At 38.2% G+C, this 24,838-nt stretch overlaps 1 protein-coding gene across 1 annotated transcript in view; it reads left to right on the top strand.

Moving 5' to 3' along the window:
- LOC120504042 (putative uncharacterized protein ENSP00000383407) overlaps nucleotides 1–24,838 on the top strand; it is a 62,496-nt gene that overhangs the window by 23,700 nt on the left and 13,958 nt on the right. The window contains exons 2-5 of the mRNA XM_039713174.1: nucleotides 7,318–7,454; nucleotides 15,991–16,128; nucleotides 22,295–22,335; nucleotides 24,729–24,766. Coding sequence (XP_039569108.1) covers nucleotides 7,431–7,454; nucleotides 15,991–16,128; nucleotides 22,295–22,335; nucleotides 24,729–24,766 — 241 coding nt within the window. The 5' untranslated portion in view covers nucleotides 7,318–7,430. The remainder of the gene's footprint in view (nucleotides 1–7,317; nucleotides 7,455–15,990; nucleotides 16,129–22,294; nucleotides 22,336–24,728; nucleotides 24,767–24,838) is intronic.

The following is a 24,838-nucleotide window of genomic DNA, read 5'->3' as shown; positions in this document are numbered from 1 at the left end:
AATGTTCCATCCAAACAGTGTGGAGCTGTTAAGCTGTGCAAAACAGCAAGGTGGGAAGAAGTGCTCTGTGGGCAGCATCTATTACTTGCTGAAGCATGAACTATTTTATGTGGTCTGTTCCAGCTCATGACTATATTTGCAGCCCTTAAGTGTTTAGAGCGTTGTCTTCCAAGCAAATTTTGTACTTCTTGGGTGCATTAGTACTCAGACTTCAGAAGTGGTCTAGAATATTAGAATCTCATTGAATTTTTCTGAGTAGAGATTGAAACCCAAGTAGCAGAGTGTTAGAAAAGCTTTGACACAACAGCAACTGTTGCATTGTTGTACTCCTTAACGTATAACTCCTATGGATTGCTGGTCTTCTCAGGCTGTATAAAAGAATTGTCTTTTTTATCAGAAAAATGGTTTCATACAGCCCCTGAATTCATGTTAGAATTAGTGTAATCAAAATGTGTATCTTGTACAGCAGAATTTGTTGGGAATGATAAATATAGAACCAGCTGCAGGCAGCAGGTACCTATCTAAGTCAGCTAAGAATCCATGGGATAGGTAAATGAAAACTAAGGGGGGAATTTCTGAGTACCTAATTTGATTTTCAAAATGGGGAGTCCCACAGAAACCTGATAAGAAAACGAGAACATGAAAAAGGAGCTCACCATTGTAATTGCTCGGCTTTATTTTATTTTTTTTTTATTATTATTTTTTTTTTTTTAATGCTGCTGCAGCCTCAGTGTCTGCCAGTGAGTTTCTCCTGGTTTGATGAGAGTGTCAAAGAGTGTTGGGGAAGATTCCTGAGGACAGAAGAATAATTTTGTGTTGGGTCTACAAATTTAGGCAGATGCAAATCTGGCTGGCTAAGAGCTGAAAACAGCAGAAAATACGGTGGTATGGACAAAATAGTACATTCTGCTGAGAGGCTACTCATGGAGGTGTATGGGTGGACGGTGGGCTGTGAGAAGCAGCTGGCTCCTGTTTCACTCAGAGCGTGGTGCTGTCAGCAGCCATCTGTGCGTATGTCCTGAAGATAAGGCAGAGCTTGGGAACAGGAATAGGTGTCTATGGCCACAGAAACTGGGGGCAAGTTAGGATAGACTGTCCTAGAATCACAGAGTGGTTTGGGTTGGATGGGATAATCTCATTCCAACCCCACTTCCATGGGCAGGGACACTTTCCTCTATCCCAGGTTGCTCAGAGCCCCATCCAGCCTGGCCCTGAACACTTCCAGGGATGGGGCATCCACAGCTTCTCTGGGCAACCTGTGCCAGGGCCTCACCACCCTCACAGGGATGAATTTCTTCCTAACAGCAAATTTAAACCTACTTTCTGTCAGTTTGAAGCCATTTCCCCTTGTCCTGTCATCACATGCTCTTGTAAATTCTCTGCATGTCTTGTAGGTTCCCTTCAGGTACTGGAAGGTGCTCTAAGGTCTCCTCGAAACTTTTTCTTCTCTAGGCAGAACAACCCCAATTCTCTCAACCTTTCGTCCCAGCAGAGCTGCTCCATCCCTCTGATCCCCTTGGTGCCTGCTCTGGCCTGGCTCCAGCAGGTGCCTGTCCTTGCTGTGCTGGGAGCCCAGAGCTGGATGCAGCCCTGCAGGTGGGGTCTGAGCAGAGCGGGGCAGAGGGGCAGAATCCCCTCCCTGCCCTGCTGCCCACGGGGCTTTGGAAGAGCCCAGCACACTCAGTCCCACTGTCCTGTCACCCACAGCCACTCACCCTCAGGCTGTGTCCTACATAACGTATGAATTGGTAGAGGAACCCTGAATTAAATTGCCACAAATGCTAAGATCGATAGATGGATTCTTCTTGGCTTCATTTAGCTTTGGATCATGCTGTCAAGGAAGAAATAGATGACTACAAGCCTTAACCTGAATTCTCATAGGCAAGAGTGGAGAGGTAATCTTTCTTGTAGAGTGGATTGGAAAAACTGTGCTAGCCTTTCCAAATTCTGTTCTAACTGCTCCTACCAGGCCTGGGTGGCTGCAAACTTAGAGGGCAGCACTGATCGTTTGGAGCTCTTTCCAGCAGGGTGCTGTAATCTTGATATTAAAAAAAACCCAACAAATCAAAAAAACCCCATCAAAGTAAAAAGGAAGTGAGGTGATGGAAAACTAAATGCTTGCAAAACAGGCCAGTTCTTTGAATTTCTCAATCCATTACATAACAAAAATGCATGAACTGTGTGATTAAGAATACTAAGTAGTAAGTACAGAAATCAATTCTATTTAGTGAGGATTCAAATCCCCTTGAGGATTTAAAATGTTTTTTAAAGTCTAAGGAGGTGTGTGGGGGGTGACATCTTTTCTATAAATGCATAGAATTACTAAGCACAAGGGATTTATTTAACCAGGAAACTTACATTACTGAGATTAGACATCTCGTTTTCAAGGTGCTCTGGGAAGATAATGACTCCTATACCCATAATTCACTGTAGACATCAGTTTTGTCTGATAATACATAAATTGACCTGATGATAGAAGTTAGCAGTTTTCACTCTAAATTGCAGTATAGTGCTAGATAGCAATAAAGAATGTGTGGGGGTGATTCATTGAGTTTCTGTAAATTATAGAGCAGGGGATTTGGCCCTCCTGTTTAGGAAATATACATTTCCTCTCTAAAACAGAGATGCAGTTTTTCCTTTCATTAAAATACAAATGCTCTGAAAAACAAAATTAAATTGTTGGAACAAGGGAAAGAACAATGTGGTTATTTAACCTGAAAAGAAGGTTAACCTCAAGGAATAGCTGAATGTTACAATGAATCATATGGAAAACACCATGGCTTTTGTGATGCTGTGATTAAATGTGATCAGTTAGCAGGAGAAGGTGTGTGAAATTCTGATTGCAGAGAATTTGATGGGAGTTTTGCCAGTGACTTTAATATGCACAGAGCTTCCCTTGGATCCTGGAAACTGTGAAAGCATTTTACTTGCCGATTTGATTTTGAGTTAAGGAATATTGGCTCTTGTCTTTATTTGCTTGATTTTCTGGGGTGAAGTAAATGTTACATGTTTTATGTTGAGTTAGATTAAAATAATCTCTAACTGAGCTAAACTCTGTTGAAAATCCTTGTTGTAAAGGTGTAAAAGCTGCTGTGTTAAATTGATCCCTGCATGTGTAAGATTGTCTTTTCAGAGGAGGAACAGACTATTGCAATTTGGCAGAGGTGAGGAAGATTGTGAAGCTTTTTCCTTACCAATTTTTAATTAGCTGCTGAATGTAAAAGGAGGAAATGAAGAAGCTGCCTCTAAATTGAAGGAGATTCTAAAAGAAAAAAAAATCAATACCGTTTAAGGAATCAGATTTTTAGTTGGTACTTCATGGGTCCTTTCCAAACTATTAAGTAGATGTAATTTAGAGCCACTGATTGGAACATCTGATTCAGGAATATCAAATGTTAGTAGCTCTGTCTTAGAGACTCTCTTGTGTTTGTGGTCTGAAATGGAGCTTTCTACCATTTAGAGTGTCTTCAGGGGATGTGCATGACAGAAAATGTTAAACTTGTCTTACACTAGAAGTTTCCCAGGTTCAGATAAGGACTTCTCATGGAGCACTTGGCCATGGATTGCGGATCACACAGCTCTGCAAAGAACTGCTTTGTTACCTGCCTGTTAGAAATGAGCAGGAGAACCTGAAAGGAGACAGGGGTTTTATCCAGTGTGCACCTATGGGATTGCCCTCACATGTCAGGGAATAAGTGGGCTATGGAGTAGGCACTGGCTGAAAGGAAGTGCTGAAAGTTCTTCTCTCCAAAGAAATGGGACAGCAAGAGGGAAAGACTCTGACTTAATTTCTGAACTTCCACTTTCCACCAAGATAACAGCAATACACTATGTTTACTTGGAAATTATATTAAAGTAATAATTCAGCCTTTTACGTGGAGTGAATAGAGAAATGTGACCACTCAGCCTACAAGCAGTTCCATGTTTAACACTCAGACTATATCAGGCAATAGCATTGTTGCTTTTAGTTTTAAACCTGTATGAAAACATTCAGATGACAAATAAATGATGATCAGAAGAGAAGTAGATGTATATTTTAATTAAGGATTGATATGCTATAAGTGGAAAAACTGGAGGAGGAAGAAAATAGGAGCAAATATTATTTCCATATTTACTGAAATGTGTCCAAGTTAACAACTACTAATGCATTATTTTATCTTTGTCCATCACACAAAGAATCTGTGAACCACACAGCCCTGCTGAGTTCTCCCAGTGGCAGATGAAGCTGCACCAGTAGATTGGCTGTCATTAGAAGGGGAGCCTGGAGCTAGGGCTCAGTTGAGAGTACCTGCACCATAGCTCGACCTTTACTGCTTGTATGCCATGTTAGATTATGGATTGCCACTTACTGTGAACACACAGCTGAAATCCAGCTCCTAAAAAGGCCAAGGATGCCTTGAGATCTTAGCTATGAAATCTACATTGTGCAGAAATAGAAAACTCAATATACGAAAATCTCAATTTGTGTGACTTTTTTTTTTTTTTTTTTTTTTGCCTTGAGATCTCAGCTATGAAGTCTACATTGTGCAGAAACAGAAAACTCAATATACGAAAGTCTCAATTTGTGTGACCTTTTTTTTTTTTTTTTTTTTTTAGGATGTAAAGCCCAAGCATGTAGAAATCACAAAGCAGCAATAAAAGAGAATTAAATTCTAACCATAATGTAAGATTAAAGCTGGGAAGTGAAGGTTCAACTCTTTGATAAAAAACTTTTTCCTGTCCCCTGTTATACTGGGTTTGCTGTTCTGTTATGCTACTGCTGCAGAAAAATGCACTATTTATAACAGATAAAATATACATAGAGGCCACAACACTGATGTTACTTTCAAATTTGATCTATTTAGTTACTGTTTTTTAATTATTCTCAAAGCTCAAATTCTTTCCACAGAGAGCTGTGGTGTCAAATGGCATTATGAACTCTTACTGAGTATTTTATTTATATTATTCATCCCGATAATAATCTGTTGCTTCTCATTTTAATTATTCTAGTAGGTGTTTCCTTACAGTTTGTGATTTATCTAGTAGTCTAATGTCATCTCTAGTTTAGGCCTATCAACAAACTTGACCCTTACAGAAAGTTGTATCAGTGAATAATAAACATCTGAAGTGCTACTTTTTCATAAGAAGACTTTTAACACTGACAGTACCCAAACCCATGTAATATCATGTGCATTTTTGCATTTCTACACAGTTTCCTTGCCATATATGCATATCTATAAATGTAGGTACAGGCTGCTTTTTCTATTTTAATGTTTATTCTTAAATTATTTACTGTTCTGCATGTCTACAAATACAGGCAAAATGAAAACTGAATAGCTTAGTTTAAGGTCTGCCCTTTTAAGGCAACTTACCTTTTTAAGGTAAGTTACTCATGCCTTGAGGATCTGTGGTACAAAATCAAGAAACTTCCTCCTAAATGTTTCAGAGTATCACCTCTAAAATCACGTCTAAAGCTACAACCCAAAATCAAGAAATTAAATCAGTTTGAATGGAAGACACATTCCCTCCTGAGTTATTTATTGTAATTTTACTAGCTCTTCAGTCTTTCTGGAGTTTTTCAGATAGCTATTACTTAAATAGGCATTAAAAAAAAAAGTAATTAATTCTCTGTAGCTGGAAAGGATGCTTTTGGTCATTACTTTCATAGTGCTCTGCACATGAGGTTTCTGCTGGTAGTTTAGTTTTTCCAGCTGGAGAACCTGAGGCACAGGAAGGATTAGTACTTGCTCCCTCACAAGAAAACTAGCAAGTGAGCCATAAAGCAAATGCAAGCCCATCTGTGGCAAGCTTGGTCTCTCAAATGTCTATTTTTGTGTCACTAGGTGGTAATTGACAAAATCTGTTACTATTCTTCAAGTTTACAGAAGGAGTAAATGAGAAGTCTCATTAATTTTCTTCCAAATGATAACATTTGTCATAAAGCTCTTCACAGACAACCCTACTTTACTAATATGTGCAACCAGCCCAAAATTATAACTGAAAAAGAGGCCTGAGAAAAGCCTTCAAGAAGACTTTTACATAGCTCACAGCAAGCTGGAAAAGTGTAAGTTAAGGATTTTCCTTTTCAAATCCTGAATCTATCTGTGTTTGTGTAAGCCTTGTTTGGGTTTTGCTCATGGTAGAAATCAACTTATGTGAAAATGTGTTTATCCTGCCAAAGTACAGACATTTCAAATTTTCTGGGATGCAGATTCAGACTACAAAGTTACGAGAATAAACTGAAATAGTCAGAAATAGGAGTGATGAAATAGAAGCCTGTCCTTTACAAATATGAAGATGTGGGTCCAAGGAAAGAAAATCAAGATCATGGTCACAACACAACACTGCCTCTCCATTTGTGATGAATTTCATCTTCTCTCTTCAGTACCAATTGCTCCTTGTTCATGTAATCAAATTTTATGGCATTCACATAAAAGCTGTCTGAAATTAATTTATGGGAAATTAGTTGTGGGTTGGTGGGCAATATTATTCCAAACACAGTCTAATTTCAGGTATTTCATAATCTGTAAAAATTGAGACTGACAGTACTTTTTCATCATTATTTCTTTGTTAGACTGTTCTACTCCACTATAGGTGATGGAATGTCACTGATTTATACCAGCTAGTGACACAGACAAGTATTTTCTCTACAATCACTTCTTCTTTGTTTGCTCGTCTGTATACATTGTAATACCTCTCACTATAACCCATGGATCAGCTTTAACCACTCCCAATTTTTTTTTATTTTTCAGATTTGCCAAGTTTTTAAACGGCAAAATTGGTTTTATCCTAATCTTTATCATCAAGCAATTGACATGTTAAGCAGCAGTTTGATAACTATTTTTTAGAGTACAGTTGTAAATTTGAGGTTTTTTCTTGGTTTTTCATTGGTTGGTTGTATTTTCAATAATTTGTTTGTGACTCACAAGTTTGTTTTTTTTTCCCAAGAACTGTAAGTAAGAAGATTCCATTCACAATCTAATAATTACTGAATTTTGTATATGAATTCATGTGTATAGGAAACCAGCATTTCAGGAGAATTTCTGTCTTTTGATAATCTCAGTAAATTGAGAATATTTGCCTTGGAGTTAGTTGCATGTGCCAGTAGTCTGAGACAGAGAAAGTTTTATTTCTCTTAGCTGATAAACTTTAATGGAAACACCAGCCTGCAAGAGAGCATTTTCTGAGTTCATGAAAATCATTCAGACCGTGCTTTTGTTTTGCTAGTAAACACTGCTCTTTAATTCAGAAAACAGTTTGTATTGGCCTGGGGAAGCCTGTCTCATTTGATAATGGGCTCTGAATCCAGTGGATTATTGCAGGGATTTTATCTTGCAGTAATCTCCAGGGAGAAATGTACAAACAGCTGGGAGAGCAAGAAGGAACGACATTGTGCGGCAGGAGTTTGTGGAGCAGAATTTTAGGGTGCTGGATTGGATCTCAACACCAACATGAATCTTTTCTGTTTTTCTCTGGTAAGTGTGCACAAACACTTTTTTTTTTTTTTTAGTGGGTTACTGAGTTTATAAACTGAACTGGTGGGTGTGCTTTTATAGAAAATAACGAAGGGTTTATTTCACAAACAGAGCAAGGGTTGTATAACAACAGTGAGTCTCTCTAGCCTAGAAAGAGTTTTTGTATAAGAAACTGTGTGTAGCAAAATATGATTCAGTAAAAATATAAAGTAAAGAATCTATAACAAATGTGCCATGCACTATCTGTGACTGTTGCAAAAACATGTAGATTTAGTCATGAGACATTTAATCCAAATATGGTAAAACACATCAGAAGTAAGATAAAATTACTAAATATAGGTATGATATAATTTGTTTTACAGAAGTATTTTTTTTATTTTGTTTTTAGATAATAGTATCCTTTTCTCCTTCTTCAGTAGTTTTGGAGAACTGTTAGAACTTTTCAAGCAGTAGTTTTCTATTAGCCAAACATGACAGCATAGTCCTCAGGGAAAATTTAGTCATGGCAATATTTGCACACAGACAGAGAACTTGATTTATGACCCTCTTTAGTTGGTGTTGCTTTTTTACACTTTCTCTTTCTGCCTGTTTGTTTATTTGTTTTGGTTGGTTGGTTTGGTTTTTTTTCCCTTTTTTTTCCCCTGCTTCACTTTCCTTGCCCCAAGGCAACTGCTCAGAATGCACAGGTAAATCAGGATAGGAAATCCACAGAAACTGTTTCTGTTTTAAGAGCTTAACCATCTGCCAATACCAATGCCCAGTATTAGTAATGGTAATTAGCTGAGTATATTTGCTGTATTTACACAGCACAGTAGATCTGTTTGCCCATTTTTCATCTTTTGTCCTGATGTTTAGTATGTCTTTCCCATACATTTAAAAAGAACAATAAAAATCAATATTCAAGCTGCACTAATACAAGCTCAAATAGAACAACTGCTTTGCGTAAGTCATTGCTCCTGATTGCTAATACTATCTTAGTGCAGAGTCCTGGTGTTTTCCAGATCATAAGGATTAAAAGCTGACTTGTACTTAAAGTAAAATGCAGTGATATTTCAGGAATCTGTGACAAGAGAATTTAAAAAAAATAATTCCCTGGGAACTCAGTGACAGTTTTGATCACAGTTTAGTGTGAATGCCTGTGTATTTGTACAAAGTTAACAATGGCTTTGTGGTACAGCCTGTAACAGCTTGAAAATACTCATTTCAGTAGTTCTTTGGGAAAGAACTGTTCTATCAATACTTTACTGTTCTGTTGGAGCAGCTTCTTGTTTTCTATGTAGTTCACTTTTTAAAAAGGGTGTTGAGCCTTGTATTGGTGGAGAAACCAACGTTTAGATGAAATGTCAGGTAGATTGTGTGGGTGAGAGTAGGTCAAGTTTGAGTTTCCCTGTTAGACTCGGTATGCAGCACCCAGGGTTTCTGTGGGAGAGGCAATGACTGCTGTGATAATGGATGGTTCAGACAAGTGAAAGCTGGTGCCATGATAGTTTCTGTAATGAAATAATTAGTTCTGTTTAAAGATTGCTGCTAAGAAGATAACCTCCCTTCTTTACAAGCTTTACATGGGAGCCATTCTGTCTGCTTTGGTAATCTTCTGCTCACCCAGCAAAACACCTCACAAGTTATCAACATCTAAAGATAATGTATAGATCATTAATGGATTTCATAAAAGGAAGATCCCTGTGCAGTCCTCCCTGTGCCTGTGACATGGGGCAATTGCTTTCAGTATTCAGATTGTCTAGATTGGAAATGAGCTGGAGATCCAAGTATGTGCACGGGCCACTTTTACTCTGTCACCCTGTGACCATGGAGAGGCTGGCTACAAAGTAGTTGTAGTATCAATATTGGGTACTTTTCCCTTCAAAGAAGTCAAGCCAGAAATAATGAACAGCAACAGCATAATTAGGATTCAAAGACAACTTTTAAAGGTAGTAGGGAAGAGAGTTCCTTAGGAGATGCAAACAGCCACCAAGGAATAGAAATCATGGTTGATTTACATCAAGTGAACATCTGGAGCAACTGCCAAACCTGAAACTGTGGAAGAGAAATTCAGACTACTGACAGACAGAACAAAAAGAGCTGTACAAAAGAAATAATATTCTCACAGAAGTATTTATCTCATGTAGACTGACTGACAAGATTTCAGGATGCAAAGATTCCATGTGTGTGTGTACTTATGTGTGCATATGCACATACTGTTAAAATACACTGGTTTATAGCTCAGAAAATACCTTTCTGCACTGTGGTGGAGCATAGTGGTTAAAAGTAATCTACAACCTAAGAGAATGACAATAATATACTGTTTAGCCAGACTTCTGGCTGATCCAAAGTGGTGGAACAACGATGTTGTTAGAGGAACCTCTGTTCGTACTATTGAATTTTAATTGGTGTTTTCTTTCATACCTGTCCATAAAACTGAGACATAGTTCTAGCATGAGACACAGTCTATCAAGTGATGATGTAGAAGCTGGAGACACATAATAGTCACAAGATGATTGTGATGAGGCTTTGGAGCCTGAACTGGATGTTCCCCTTCCCAGTGAGACAAACGGGAAATTCTCCAATCTGTTACCACCTGGGAGTCCTCTGATCTCCTATTATGAGTGCTCCAGCATGGGGTGTTTCCCCAGCAGTACTTTGTGTCCTGAGTTGACTTCAGAATGATTTGGTTTCTCAATTGACATGATCTTTCTCATCAGACTCATTGCCTTTCTTCTGAAGAGATTTGCAGGCAAATTAGATTTGCCTTCAAAACCTTGTGTCCCTTTTCCATTTATAAAATGATCAACAGGGTAAATGTCCCTTTTTTTGTAGATATATTATGTTAAAAGGTCAACCTAAGACCCTAAATTTGCAGTGTCTTTTCCATCTCATGGTGCTTAGCATGTCAGACAATTGAATCAGAACAATACTCTTTGTATTATGGGAAATATACAGAGAGAGTCCCAAATGAAGCGCTGCTTTTGTATGAATTGCAAGAAATTATGCTGCCAAACAACCTGTTTTGATACACTGCCTAATAAATATCAGAATCCTACAAATCTGATAAATTAATTTTTTTATTGAACTGTGAATTCCTTTAGTTAAGGTAGACTATTTTTCCTGCATTATTTTCCTAAACTGGCTCTCCAATATCAATGATATACACACCAGGGTTAGCACCAATTCACCTGGAACAGTACCTGTTAAACCTGTCCTGACCTATGCTCACAACCCCTGCCCTTCAGTAAAGTTTTCATAAGAAAGCACAGCAGAAACCTGTGTAAGAGGGCCAGTAGAGAAATGCTGTGACACTCCTAATCACAGTGTTGTTCACATCAGTTATTCAAGTTGAGCACTGCTCTTAGGATTTAAGCCAAACAAGATCCCTTTCATTTGTCTATTTCTTTCCCATATGGTGCCTTTCTAACCACCACTTTTGCTAGTAAAATATGAAGTTAAGTACTGAGTGAAAGTCTAATCCTCTTAGTGATTTTCAGTAGCATTGGACTAGTTATGTTTTATTTTGATTGTTGTTTTAAAGATGTGCTGACAGCACAATGTAAAATGTATTACATCTAATGTTATAAAATGAAAAAGCCCTTGGCACTAAAAGCTAATGTTTCTATAGTGCAAAATGCAGAGAGAATAAGTATTAATAAAAGTGATGTAGTGGATAAATTGTGAATTAGCTGAAGCCTCTATGTTAAAGAAACCATAGAAAGGTGCTAATGCTGCTCTGACTAGTGGGACATGATGGTACTTAGGAATGGACTGGGCTTAAAAATATGTTTTACCAAAGAAGGATTAGCTAAATGTGGAAAGACCTTCCTCTAAAGTGATGCATGATTAGAAGTGGTTGAACTTTGTAGTGCTTCCCATGTAATCATCTCTATATAGCCCTTGTTCCTTTTAGCTGGATTGCTGTCATCCCACCATGAACAGGGTTCCACCCCTAAACCTGGGATGGAAAACGACCTTGCTGAGTTACTAAATTCTCCTTCTCTACCTTATGATCAACCTAGTCTCTGCATGGCATGGTGATAAAAATATAATGCAAAGAAAAGAGCTACATGCAATTATTTTCTTCCTGATCAGAACTAGGATATTTTGGATATTTTGTCCCATAAAACTCCTGAAGCAAAAAGCTTCAGAAAGTTTTCCTATTCCATGTAGTATAAAGAAAATGTGCTAACTACTTCAGAATTAAGTTCATGTTTTATTCTGGCATCTCTCATTTTCCTCTGTGATGTTTACTGTGCTCAGGACTACTAAAAGAATTAACACATGAAATGAAAAAAAACTTTACAGACTTGGCAGGGTTTGGTATAAAAGCAGACTTAACTGCAAAATAAAATAAAATAGAAGGGAGCAAGAAAATTTCAATTTCAGTTACATACTTTAAGTTGCCCTCAAAGAAAGGCAATTACTACAAGGAAAATATACTCTTATAAAGTGTAAAACCAGCAAGGAAAGAAAACTATTTTGAAAACAGGAGATGTTTTTGGGTGCTATCCTTCTCACTCCTGTGCTTTTTTTGTGTGAGTTTTCTTTCTTGCACTTGCTTTCCTGATTGTCCTCTCTCATATACTTTCCCTCTCTGTCTTGTGCTCTCACTCTTTCTTGTGTCTGCAGTCATCTGAGCCCACAAAAGCCTCCCTTCTTCTCTTCATTCCATCTTCTTTTGTGTCCTTTTCTTATCTTTTAATTCTCCTCCCACTCTCTCCTTTCACTATTCCTTGCCTTTTCTCTTCTCTTCTCTCTCTTTTTATCTTTCTCATGCTTCTCTTTCACATGAGCTCTCTTTATGCTTCTCTCCTACTTCAACAATGCCATGTATTATTCCCTATTCAGGAGAAGCATATAGTTACATTTTATGTTGCAGAATCCTGGAAAGGTTTTAAACTCATCCTTTTTGTCTAGAACCTGTGATCCTGCTCCTTCACCCATTTTCTCTCTTCATGTGACCTCACTCTCTTTTCTGCACCATCATGCCCTTTCTCCCTTGCTTAATACTTCATGGCCACTCAATCTCATGCCCTGGTGCTCACTTTCTTGCACCCTTTCTCCCTCTTTCCTGAGTGCTCTGTTTGTCACAAGGATTCCTTGTCCACCATTTCTCACATATTCACTGTTTCTCACAAGTTGTCCTGCTCTTTCTTATCCCCTTCCTCACAGACCCTCTTTCTCGTGGCCTTGCACTGTCTCTCCCCTTCTCATGACCTCACCGCTTCCATCACAACCTCATTCTCACTGTCTCTCTGCCTGCACACTCACTTCTTGCACGTGCCTTCTCTTTCTTGAACAATCTCTCTTTTGCTCACCATTTCTTCCTCACTCTTCCCTGTGCTATTCACACTCCCTTCTTCTCATACCCCCAGTCTTGCTTCCTTGTGTTCACTGGTTTTTTTGCATGCCATATTTTCCCAGCACACTCTCTTTCTCATGTTCTTTCTCCATTTTCTCACACTTCCTTTTTTGTCTTTCAAGAAAAGAACTTTCTTGCAGTCTTGCCTGTGCATACTTTTGCTTCTTTGCACGCTTCCTTTCCCAAGCACTTGCCCTTTCTCATGTTGGTACTTTTCTTGCACCCTTGCTCTACCCTTTGTGCTTTCCTTCATGTGCTGTCCTGCTCTCCTGCCTGCAACCCTACCTTTTCTTGCACCCACTCTTTCCTGTGCCCTCCTGCTTTCTCATGAGTGTTCTCTGTTATGTGAGCATTCCCTCTGTTGTGGGCTTGCTCTGTCTTACCGTCATATTTGCTTTCTTAATCTATCTGGTGCACACTTCCTTTCTCACACCTCACTCTTTCTTTTATGCAGGGATACTTTCTCGTGCCCTCTCCTTTTCTCACACCTTGATTTCCCTTTCTTGTGCCCTCACACTCTTTCTCATGATGTTGTGCTTAACCATTTTCAAACTTTGATGCTTGCTTTCTCACTCCATTTCTCCGCCCTTCTCCTTGTGCTTTCTCCCTCGTTATTTCTTGCACATTCCCTTTCTGGAGTGCTTCCCCTTTTTTGTGGCCTTGCTTCTCTTGTGAACTCCTTCTTTCCAGCACCTCCTTGCACATGCTGGCAGTTTCTCCTGCAACCATGCTCCCCCACACCATGGGCTTTGTCACCCCCTTTTGCTTTCCTTTCTTGTGGCCATCCTTTCCCACACTTTTGCTTTCTTGCCCATGTCCTCCCTTCGTCACACCTTGGTCATTTCCCTGCATTTGATCTTTGTGGTGCCCTCCCTCTCTCATGTGCTCACTCTTTCTCATTCCCTGGCTCTTCACCCACACTTGCTGTTTCCCATGTGCTTCCCCCTCCACTTTTCCATTCCCTTATGTTCACTCTTCCTCAGGAAAGCTTTACTTCTCATCCAACATCTCTGTCTCATGCTCTCTTTCTTGTCCTCTCCTGCTCTCATTCATGGCTCCTCTCGCTTTCACACATTCCCTGGCTCTCCCTTGCTACCTCATCTCTTTCTTTCTCTTCTCCCCTAGCTCCCTCTTTTGTGTGCTGGCCCTTCCTTGTGCACTCACTTTTTCTTGTGCTCTTTCTCACAGCAGTTGTGCTTTCCCATGTTATCCACTTGCATGCATCCTCTTCCTCATGTCCTCATAATTTTTTATGCATGTCCTGCTCCTTGCGCCCTCACTCTTTCACAGGGACCTGCTGTTTTATTTGCACGCTGGCCTTTTCTTATGTGCTCACCCTTTCTCACACCCTTGAGTTCCATCCTTCTCACACAAGATCTCTCTCTTTCTTGCTTGAGTTCTTTCTCACATTTTTCCTCTTTCAAGCACTAATTCTCACATGCTCCCCATTACGCTCTTTATTTATCTAGCTTCTCCTCTCTTATCATTGCTCTTTTCCCCACTTCTCCCCCCCATGTCTTTCTGTATCCTTTTGGTGTATTTTATTACTCTTTTCCTCCCCCCCCACCCCCCACTCTCTCTTTTCACTATTTCTTGTCCTATCTTTTCTCTCCCTTTTTAGTCCTCTCATACTCTCTCTTTCACATGAGTTCTCTTTTATGCTTCCATCTCCTTATTAAATACTCTCTTCACCAAAGCTGTGTTTTGAAGGAGAAGAGTATGGTTGCATTTCACATTGTAGAACCCTGGAAGTGTGTAACAAGTTTTCAAACCCATCATTCTTGTCTAGAAGTGATCCACCCGCAACTTCAGATGAGGAGGCTGAACCATCATTGCTATATGGCAAAATACTTACAGTGATAAAAAAGAAATGCAGTAATAAAAAAAAATGCAGTTGCTGTCAAAACCCAGGCTCAGCTGGATGTTCAGCACTTCCATGTGTTCCATAAAGTAGGCACCAATTTCCCAGGAAGCATTAACTCATTAGTTCCTAGAATAGGCTCAAGTATGTAACTTGAGTATTTTCAAGAAGTTCACCACGAAATATTTCTCCCAAAATATTTATTTTGGTTTATCAAGAATCTAGCAGACTGAGGCAAATAAATATCCATTGATAAACATTGTGCTTGCAAAAATTAGTCATGTCTTTGAACTGCTGCTCCACCAGTCAAAAATATTGCCTGTAAAGCTTTATGTATTAATAATATAACTTCAAATATACATCTGTGTTTATCTTGTGTAATAAAGGAACAAATGCCTTTAAATAATAATATACTATGTTAATTTCAATGGTGTTGCTCTGCTGTAAGTCACGCTGCTATAAATTTGATTTATTCCTTAATTAATGCAGTTAAAATTAGTAATCAAAATTCATTGGGAAAATATTCAGTGCAGATCAAAATGGCAACATCTAAAATTTAGGATCATCAGTTAGAGTGTCTTTAGTTTTGCCATCTGCTTTCACTTAACTCTTGAATTATGAAATGGCAGTGTGTATATGTAATCCTAGCTCTTGGAGCTGTGGGATAAATGTGAAAATCTAAGTTTCTATTAAAATGTTTGTATTCTTGGTGGTTGGGTAAAAAGAACCTAACATGTGCATTAAAACCCAGAGTTCAAAAAAATTTAAATGCAAATTGAATTTTTAATTCTACCCATTATCATTATTTTGGGGACCTAAACCATAATTGTCAAATTCTGGGTGCTGGCAGTGCTGTTTCTTTCTAATTCTAAGTAATGGGGTTATCTTTCTGCATCAAATTAACTTTTTTTTTTTTTTCTTGTATAGAAGTACTAACTAGAAAACATTTTTATGGTTCATTTAAAAGTTCTCATGGTATATGATTTTCATAGTTTTTACAGGAATTTTCATGTAGTGTTCAGTTGGAGATATACACCTGGTTTTACTCCTTCTGAGCAGATAGTATTCACTTTTACTGTACCTTCAACTGTAACATGGCAATCTGTGGTGTCTAAGTCATGATACTGTGAACTCCAGCATTTGGTACTTATTAAAATCAACATCTCTATGCCTTTTTTGAGGAAAAAAACCCAACTAAGTAAAGGATTTCAAAAGACAGGGGAGGCAAAACACATTCCATTATGCAAATCACACAAACATCTTCCTTTTTAAATTACAGTTAATTGAATACATTTGCAAATGTTCATCTCTGTTTAAATGTATTTTAGGAGGGCTCGATGGACAGCCTGTATGAGCCTGTCCCAGAACATCAGGAAGCCAAGGATACAGCTACTCTTGAAAGCCAGGCTGGCACTCCAGTGAGCACACCTGGAAACTGTGGGCCACCTGACAGGTCTATGTCTTTGGTAAGCAGCATTTAACTGCAAAATATGCAATGCATTTTGCAAAAAACTCTTGCTGTGTACATGGGCATGCATGTGTTCTGCTGGCTTCTCTGCCAGTTTGAGCTATTCAGTCTCTTCAGAGCCACTGTTCACATCTCATCTCTGTAGCCAGTGACCTGATTTCTGTCCAGTCACAACCAGCACACTTGAAAAGCAGGTCATGAGCTCCTCTACAGCAAAGGGAGATTAGTGCAGCTGCACTGGACAAGGGAATTTCTCTTTGCAAGTAACAGTATGTGAAAGCTCTGGGTACAGTTGTTGTTATGGTTTGTCTCTAAAGAATGTACTATCACTGTCTTTGGTTGTCCTTTCTATTAATACAGAAAAATGTATTTCTAAAGCGTGAGTTGCATGAATTTTGTAACTGATGGCCTCTGGAAGAAACTTGACATTTTACAAGACCTCATTAGGCAAACATGTGAAGAAGGTTGTCTTCTGGGCTTTTTTTTTCTCCTTCCTAAATGATGTTACCCTACTTAATCCTTTCTTATTTGCGTGTTATTGGTATAATAGATGATGCTGTGGCAAATACTTTAAAATGATATATTAAATTTCATAATCTTATTTATTTCAGATTCTCTGTTCTCTGCTTTTCAATGTGCCTTTACTTATAATTATTGTTTCTATTTCAATGTAAGATGTAGTCTGGTGATTGAATGAAGATATTCATCATTCAGAGGAGACTGTCCTCCCTTCAGATATTGTGCCAAGTTTTACCCACATGCATTCTGGGTTAGGTACCATGTACCTATGATACTGCTGGGCCTTTGGTGTTGCAGTATCCCACAGTAGGTTTGCACACAGGATTTGCTTGGACAAAGTGCTGAAGCTGGTGGGATGGGAGAATGCCTAGGGAATTGGGGAATTGTGGCATGCACTTGTTAAATTGCTGAAGGACTGAAAACAACTTGTTCTCAGACCAGTCTGCTGTAACCACCTCACTTTGTGCATGTTCCTCTCTTCCACGTAATCATCTTGGGACTGTAAATAATGGTCCTGGTTCTGAAAGTGTAGCAGTGCAGAGATCTCAAGATGATTCACAGCATCAGCCTGAGCTGGTTATGATCTATGAGCCTGGGCTCTGAAATGTCCCTACATTATATTTTTCCTGCAATAGGTGGGAGATGATCTCCTGAGTGACAGGGTTTTTCCCCATTACCAGGCTGTAGCCTTATCACTATATGAGTGAGCTACCAGTTAAGAGTGCATAATTGTGGTTGTGAAATATGGCTGTGACCTCATCCTAGCTTGACTGGAGTATGTTCATTGTGGGAAGCTCTAGTTTTGTATTTTTGTACTGCATGCCATTCTACATGCCCAAAGATGAACATTATAGTACAGTTCCTACCTCCATTCAGTGTTTTCCCCTTTGCCATGGCTCCAAACCAACTTAATTTTCAATGACTGCTACACAAACATTTTTCTGGCCAATAGAGGTTCATCTGTTAGAAGCAGTATTTAGACAACGTAAAATAAAATGAAAAAGGCAGATTTGGTTTTTTGTTTGTACCCAGAACAGGACATATGATATTCTAATGGACTTTGCAATAGAAAACTAATAGAAATTGCCCTTTATTTTCTCAAGGTATGGTAAAGACCCACCCATAGCACTGTGCTCTGCTATGGTTTTCACAATGTGTGAAACTAAGATTTAAAACTGCAGTGGTTGTTTACACCAGGCTGTTTCTTGCTTTTTCTTGTTTTATTCTGCTTTTTATGTGTCAGCATTTTCAGACTTTTCATTTCATGGGGTTAGAGTTAGGCCTCATAAATTATTTAGCTAAACAAAAATAATCAACATATCCAGTAACAATTTTTGTTTTCCTTGAGCCGGACTGCAGAAGCAGATTTCCTACTAGTGTAGGATTAGAAAATCCCATACATGAATCTGAACATATTTTAGCAAAACATCTTCCACATTGATCATTGTTTTGTGGGGTAGCACTGCATAGTCCATGAAGGTACATGTATAACACTGAATAGAAGAATCCAACACTTTGGTTTCTGCTACCTCTTATAATGTATTTTTGTTTTCTTAAAGGAGATATAATGGTGATGGCACATTTGTTCATCAATAAATATACAGTTCATTCTCAATAAAAACAACACTAATGGGCACACTTGGCTCTCTAGTTATTAACAAGAAGTTTCCCAAGGCTGGGTCTAGGTTTTATTTTCTGGTTTAAGAGAAAATAAAAGAGTTAAGCTCAGCACTTAACTAAAAATAATGTCTGGATGCTGTGTCACTGTGCTGGCTATAGAATCAACACGATTATTTATAAAATACTTTCTAGAAATGGAAAACGAGATCAGTGATGACGTGTCGGCAGTAAGACCTATGGAAAAATGTGGCTAAGGCCAGAGGCCTGTGTGTAATCTTATCTGCTATTTCTGGCCTGTGAGTTATTACAGCTACACCTTGGATGAAGCTGTTAAGCTTATTAACTGAGCCCATTTGTACTTCTCTCCCATTTTTAATTCCGTCACTTGGTTCCAGGCTGCGGGGCAGCCCCCACAGCATGATAAATTCAGGACATTATTGGCTCCATTTAGCCATCCATCATTATCCAGTAATGCACATACATAAGTGCACTGCTAAGTAGGTATGGACTCGAGTGAGTCTTTAAATGGTTGGCTGAAGCATGGCAGGTTCCACAGAGCTGCTAAATCTCCAAAGGCATGACACACTTCCTCCTCAGTAGGCTTTGCCCCTTCCTTTTTCCTATATAACTTCAAAATCAACAGGGCAGGTATGCAGGATCAGCTCCCCTCACATATAAAAAGGTGATCAGGGCTGGAGAAAATTCTTCCTCATAATGCAACAAGGTAGTGATTTTCTTGCAGTGAACTCATCTGTTGTGCTTTGTCCTAATCATAGCTGGGCTGTCAAGTTCTTCTGGAGATGTGGGAAATACAGGGTAGTGTGGTTACTGAAGCTGTGCAGAACGTCATTCACTGAACACAGTCTTTGGACATTCCTTTTTGAACCATGGCTCTGGCCAAGCCCCTGCCCAAATGACACATCCTGTATGGAGAAAAAGCTGTCTTTCATGTACACTGTTCTTCTGCTTCACATAACTCCAGAGACCTGTTTATTACCCTGAATTATTTGCTAGGGACATTTCCACTCTGGGTTCCTGTGGTACTATAATGAGCCTGTTATGTGCACTTGTCTTTTGATTTTAATCCTCCTGGAGAATTGGCATGTTAACTTTATGATTACTTTGCCTGTTGCTCAGCTTTAGTGATATTCTCAGAAAGAAAGAAAAAAATGGATTTATGGAGCTTTTTTTTTGAAGTTCATGCATACCAAATCTGAATTGGATCTTCCTCAGAAACAGGTGGTAGCCATGAGCACATAATGAATCACATGGGTACTCCTTGCATGTAACAATGCTATTAACTGGGGAACTGAATTTCTACCTCTTGTCACCTGGTGTTACAGTCTTCTACCTCATGAACTGTCTCCAGCTTCTCAGGGAAAGAGCCTTCAGTATTAAACCCATTTTCATATATATCCTGTCAGGCTGAAATCACCAAATGTCATAAGATCCACATATTTTTGACTTGCTGATTGTGATATGATTGACTACCCTGTATATCAGAAGAGAGCCAAAAAATTTATCAGTTGTTCTAAGCTGTTGCCAGGAATATCAAAATCAGTTGTGACACCTGCCTTAATCTGCAGTGTTATAATTGGCCTTTGATCCCAGTGAGGGCAAGAGGAGGGCTGGATATCTGAAATTGTAATTTTCCTGTTTGCAAGTCTTAACACACACAGGAGCTCTAGCTTTTCTCAGCCAGCTTGGAAACACCACAGGGTTTAATTCAATTCCTTAATTCAGAGTTATTTGATAACATCAGGAAGAAAAGGACTTGATCAATAATTTTACCATGCAGGGTTTCCCCATAAGCAGTTTTTTCCTAGGAAACATTTGGGATAAGGAAGGAAAGAATTGTGCCCATAAACAAGATAATTATGTTCTTTGGAGAATGTGGAGAGTAAAGTCAGGGTGAACCTTCATTTACATTCTAAGATAATTTTTTTTTTAGAAACTAGTTTAATTTTAAAGTTACATATAATTTTAAACGTAGTCAGTACTGAAAAGATACGTTGAAAAAGTACAAACCAGAGTAATTTATTCTTGCACCCCAGTTTAGCCACCTGATTCAGAAACAGCAGGAAGAACGAGTTGAATGAAAGGTGCCATTTTTAAATGGCCATTTAAGTCCACTACCTGTTTCATTTTGGCACTGCATCCCATGCTATCCTGTGAACTCACATTAGTCATCACCTCAATATATGATGTACTGCCATCAATGCAAACGTGCTGGACTTTAGGAATTGGTTTCAAGTTGTGGAGCAAAAGACTAAACCCTGCTTCATGGTCTACATCAGCTGTTTGGTGTGTGAAGATATGCATCAAATCTTTCTAGGTATATTGCCACAATAGGGCCTGTCTCTAATTTTTTTTTTCTGGATCATATACAGACTATAAATTACAATATCCTTTAGTCTCTGACCTCCATGGATCATGCTTCCTTTAACAAACCTGTTTGAAATAAAATATTTAATATTTTTCAATGAAATTTTTACACTTGCCTTTTCAATAAGCCTTAAAACCACTTTCAATTTTTTTTTTAAATTTCTATGTGTTTGGGCACCTCAGTTAGTAATTTCTCTTAAGTTATTGAAAATATTTGTCCCAAGACTAAAATACTGACATTTTTTCAGCAAGAAATTTGTCTTACACTGCTTACATTATTTCAAAGTGAGTGATAAATTTTGTATACTCTTTTGATCTACATACAGCATCTGTGAGAAAATTGACACAGACAAAAACAAAAGATGTGGAAACTGCATACAGTTATTAACATTCCCAAATATCTATGACAAAAGGGCCTCTTACACTCAGCTAAAATAACAGCACAGAAAAACAGCCTTTTCTTAATGCACTGCCTGAAAAAGCTTAAAAAAATCTATGAGGAGTTTTACTGAGAGGAGGGGGAGAAGTATAAAATGCTCAATTATGCACTTACATGGTTTTATGTAGTACAGGTTTTGGGTTTTTATAATGCAACCTTGATGGCATTTTTAAATTACTGTGGTCAGAGTCATACAGATGTAGTTAGTCCTACAAGAAGGAAATAAATTAAACTTAATATCATGAGAAATAGGTCCAGTTAAACTAAATTTACAGATTTATAAAATAATGAATGGTTATATTATGTTTTAATGCCTCTTGTCACACAACAGATTGAAGTGATATCATCATGGACATTTTTAACCCAGTTCCTGCTTTTCAGGCTGGAAGAAATAAATAAGAAGAAAGTGATACAGTGCTTTGATATCCTGTCTCAGGAGATATCATAATAATATAGGGACAGAGATCTCTTCTGTCCTAGCATGACATCCTTAGTTTTTCCTACAGTTAAAATTAAACTCAAGTCCATGGTTAACTGCACAGCAAACATGCATTGAGATGTTTTGGTATCATTTGCCCTGCAAGGCACCTTTTTGCTCTCTCTTTCAACAGCTACATCACTTCTCCTCCTTCTCACCCTTGTCAGGGTATAAATATTTATTGTCTGGGCCCTGGGGGCTGTGTGATCTTGCATCCAGGCCAGTGTTTGATTTTGATTTTGTCCCCTTCAGAGCTTTCAATTTTATTTGCAGTTTCCTGCCCTCTTGCACATTCCTCTGCATGTTTGGGTTTACAAAGTGTGTGTCTTGTGTCCATCAGGAAACCACATCCCATTGCAACATGTGGGTATTTTAATGCTAATAAAATTCCAAAGAGTCATACTATGGAAGAAATATGATATTCATTCCTGGGCTATGAGCATGGTTCTCTGGATTTTCAGGGGTATTATGGTTGTCAGCTTCCTGGGAGCCATGGATAACTGAAGCCTCCTGAAATCAGGACACATAATTATATATGTTCTCTGCTGCACTGTGTCCTCCACAGCTCCAGCTGTTGGAAAAAGAAAGACTAGAAATGTTAGTGAATATTAAAAAGCACACATCAAAAGTATATAATTCATTGTCTTTTCAGTGACAGAAATAATAGATTTGGATTAAACATTTTTGATTTTCATAGACCTTTTTTCTCTATCTTTTTAAAAGGAGTTTCCTGACTTTGAGAACACACTGACCAAAAAAAGAAAGTAAGTTCAGACCAGTTCAAGGTCTACACAGTGTCACTCTATTTGTCTGTACCTTTCATCCTTGTTGCTTTATTAAGGTTTGCCAATGTTGCTTTCATTCTCATAGAGCACATGTATTAATGTTGCAGTTGAAGAGCACATAACAAGCTTGTAATGCACTCTTAAGGCTCTTTTACCATGACTTTTTCATATCCACACAGCTTTCTTCCAAAATATCAGAACCAGGACAGCTAAAATCAAATGCAGTTAATCTGAGCTTAGTTTAACCATATGTCTGCTTTTCTGAGATTGAAGTGGTAACCTATTTTATACCATGTTTGCACCATTGACCTGATAATCTCCTGAAGAGTTTTTTGTTTGTTTGTTTGTGTTTTTAATCCAAGTAAAAAATTTGTTTGCAAAATGATTCGGATAAAGGAGGTCAGACATAATTTTATGAATCATTTTTGTGATAGCAACATGTTTTGAGTCCATTCATGGACACAATGCTATGGTTTGAGCTAATGATCAATATTTATTAGCAGGCAGAGGAATTTATTTTGAAAATTCTTTTTTTTGCTTCATGTTGAAATCTATTACATTACTGAAGTGGACCCCTTCAAATGAAATCTGAAATCCTGCCTAATGGAATGATACAGACAAATCTTATCTGTCTGCTGTAACAGACATGAAAATCCCTGGAGTTTATTGGTTTTTGTTTTTCTCCATTTGTAGGTGGGGCCCCACTAGACTCAGAACATCAATGTTATCTGTGTCTGTTGCTGAAAAATCTCAAAATGGGTAAAGATTTCCAAGAAAATTAAGAGCTCTTTTGTCTTAAATAAGAGTTTTAATCTATTTCTTGTCATCTGATAAAAACACTAGTAACTTATCAGCTTCAAACACAGAGACGTGCACTCATCTGTGAGATCTCAACTCTATGTCACTAGTCAGGACTCTCGGAAACTCCTCCCAAAGTTTCATTAATTAAAATATGGACATAACTCTATTACTCATGGAGTTCTCATCATTCTCTTATACTTTAAAGAAAGTCAAACTACTGTTTAGGCCTTACCAAGCTCTACCAAATATGCTGAAATCACCTGGATGCCTAAAAGTGTCCTGCTTAGATCAGAACTAGGTCTGCCCCATGGAAAAACAATAGCAGTCTATAGCTAAAAATGTCAAATTTTACAATGTTAATAAAGCAATCCTTTTTGAAACCTAATCCTATTATAAAAAAAAATAAATTATCAGAATTCAGAAGCATTGTTGAGATAATTTGACTGATCAATTTAAAAAAAAAAAAAGTGAGCTGGAAGAAAATAGTTTGAATCAACATGAAAATATTTTATAATGAAAATTATTTCATCATGTCCAGACATCACTACCCTGGCATGGCACTCCTAGTGATAATGCAGAAATTTCCCCATTAAACTTTCATGCAGATGTGAAAGAATTAATGATTCTCTGTTCCCTACAATGGGGCAACAAGAAAGCACCAGACTATATGGAGTAGCAGAAATAACATAAGTATTCCTTGTTTAGACAATAAGAATTAAACTGTGGGATTCTGGAATCACAAAATCCAAACATTTTGAAAGAAACTAGTGAGTACAGACCAGTTCCTTAAAAATCCCACAACTGTTTAGCTGCACCCTCTTCCTCAGGAAACCCTTCAGCACCTGCATGACTGAGGATGGGGTCCCAGATTTTGAGCTCTTTGCCTTCTGTTGATCATTGTCACAGATTAGACAGTCCCTGCTCTCACCTACTATAACCACTGCTCATAAACTACTCTCCACTGGGGTTTTAATGGATAAAATGAAACATATTAACCTTTATTCAAAGATTTTTTTTCCCCCTCTGTTATCCATTTTTCAAATTGTCTTCTATGAGCTACTGACCACAGATGGAAGCATGAATTAGGAGTGATCCTTGATGTAAATGTGCAAAAAGCTCAAGGTTTATTGGGGCAATAAAATATCACTCAGGGCCCTGGGGATGGTATGTTCATATGCAGCTCTTTGGTTCAATCCCTTATCATGTCACCAAACTTAAGGCAATAATTCTAAAAGTTGTAGGACACTTCTGATCATGTCTAAAGGAAAGTATCTCTTCTTCTTGATGGGTTCCCCGGATTTCAGCATGAATTCTTCACTTCAAAAAGAAACTTGAGTCACATATTCTTGCAGAATGGAGCTTCAGATGCTTTCAAAGCTTTGTGTGGGATGTGGGAGTAGATGAATGTGAATGAGACAAGTAACTCCAGTTAAAGCCAGTGGGAATAACACAGCTAAATCCCTGTGCCCTGCTTTGAAGAATTAGTTTGAAAATACCCATATTTGATTAAACACGCTTTAATTTTTTCATTCTGACTTTCAGCTAATGGTAAATTCTTTTAATTCTTTTAGATCCATCCAGAAGTCCATGTCTGAAAATGAAGCATTTGGTTAGTAGCTGCTTAAATCATCTACTGTTTACTTGCTAATCTCAGAGAGCCAACTTTAATTAAGGGTCTGAT

The sequence above is a fragment of the Passer montanus genome, unplaced genomic scaffold, assembly GCF_014805655.1.
Source record: "Passer montanus isolate IOZ18808 unplaced genomic scaffold, ASM1480565v1 scaffold28, whole genome shotgun sequence".
NCBI lineage: Eukaryota > Metazoa > Chordata > Aves > Passeriformes > Passeridae > Passer > Passer montanus.
This window is presented reverse-complemented; position numbering and strand designations above follow the sequence as displayed.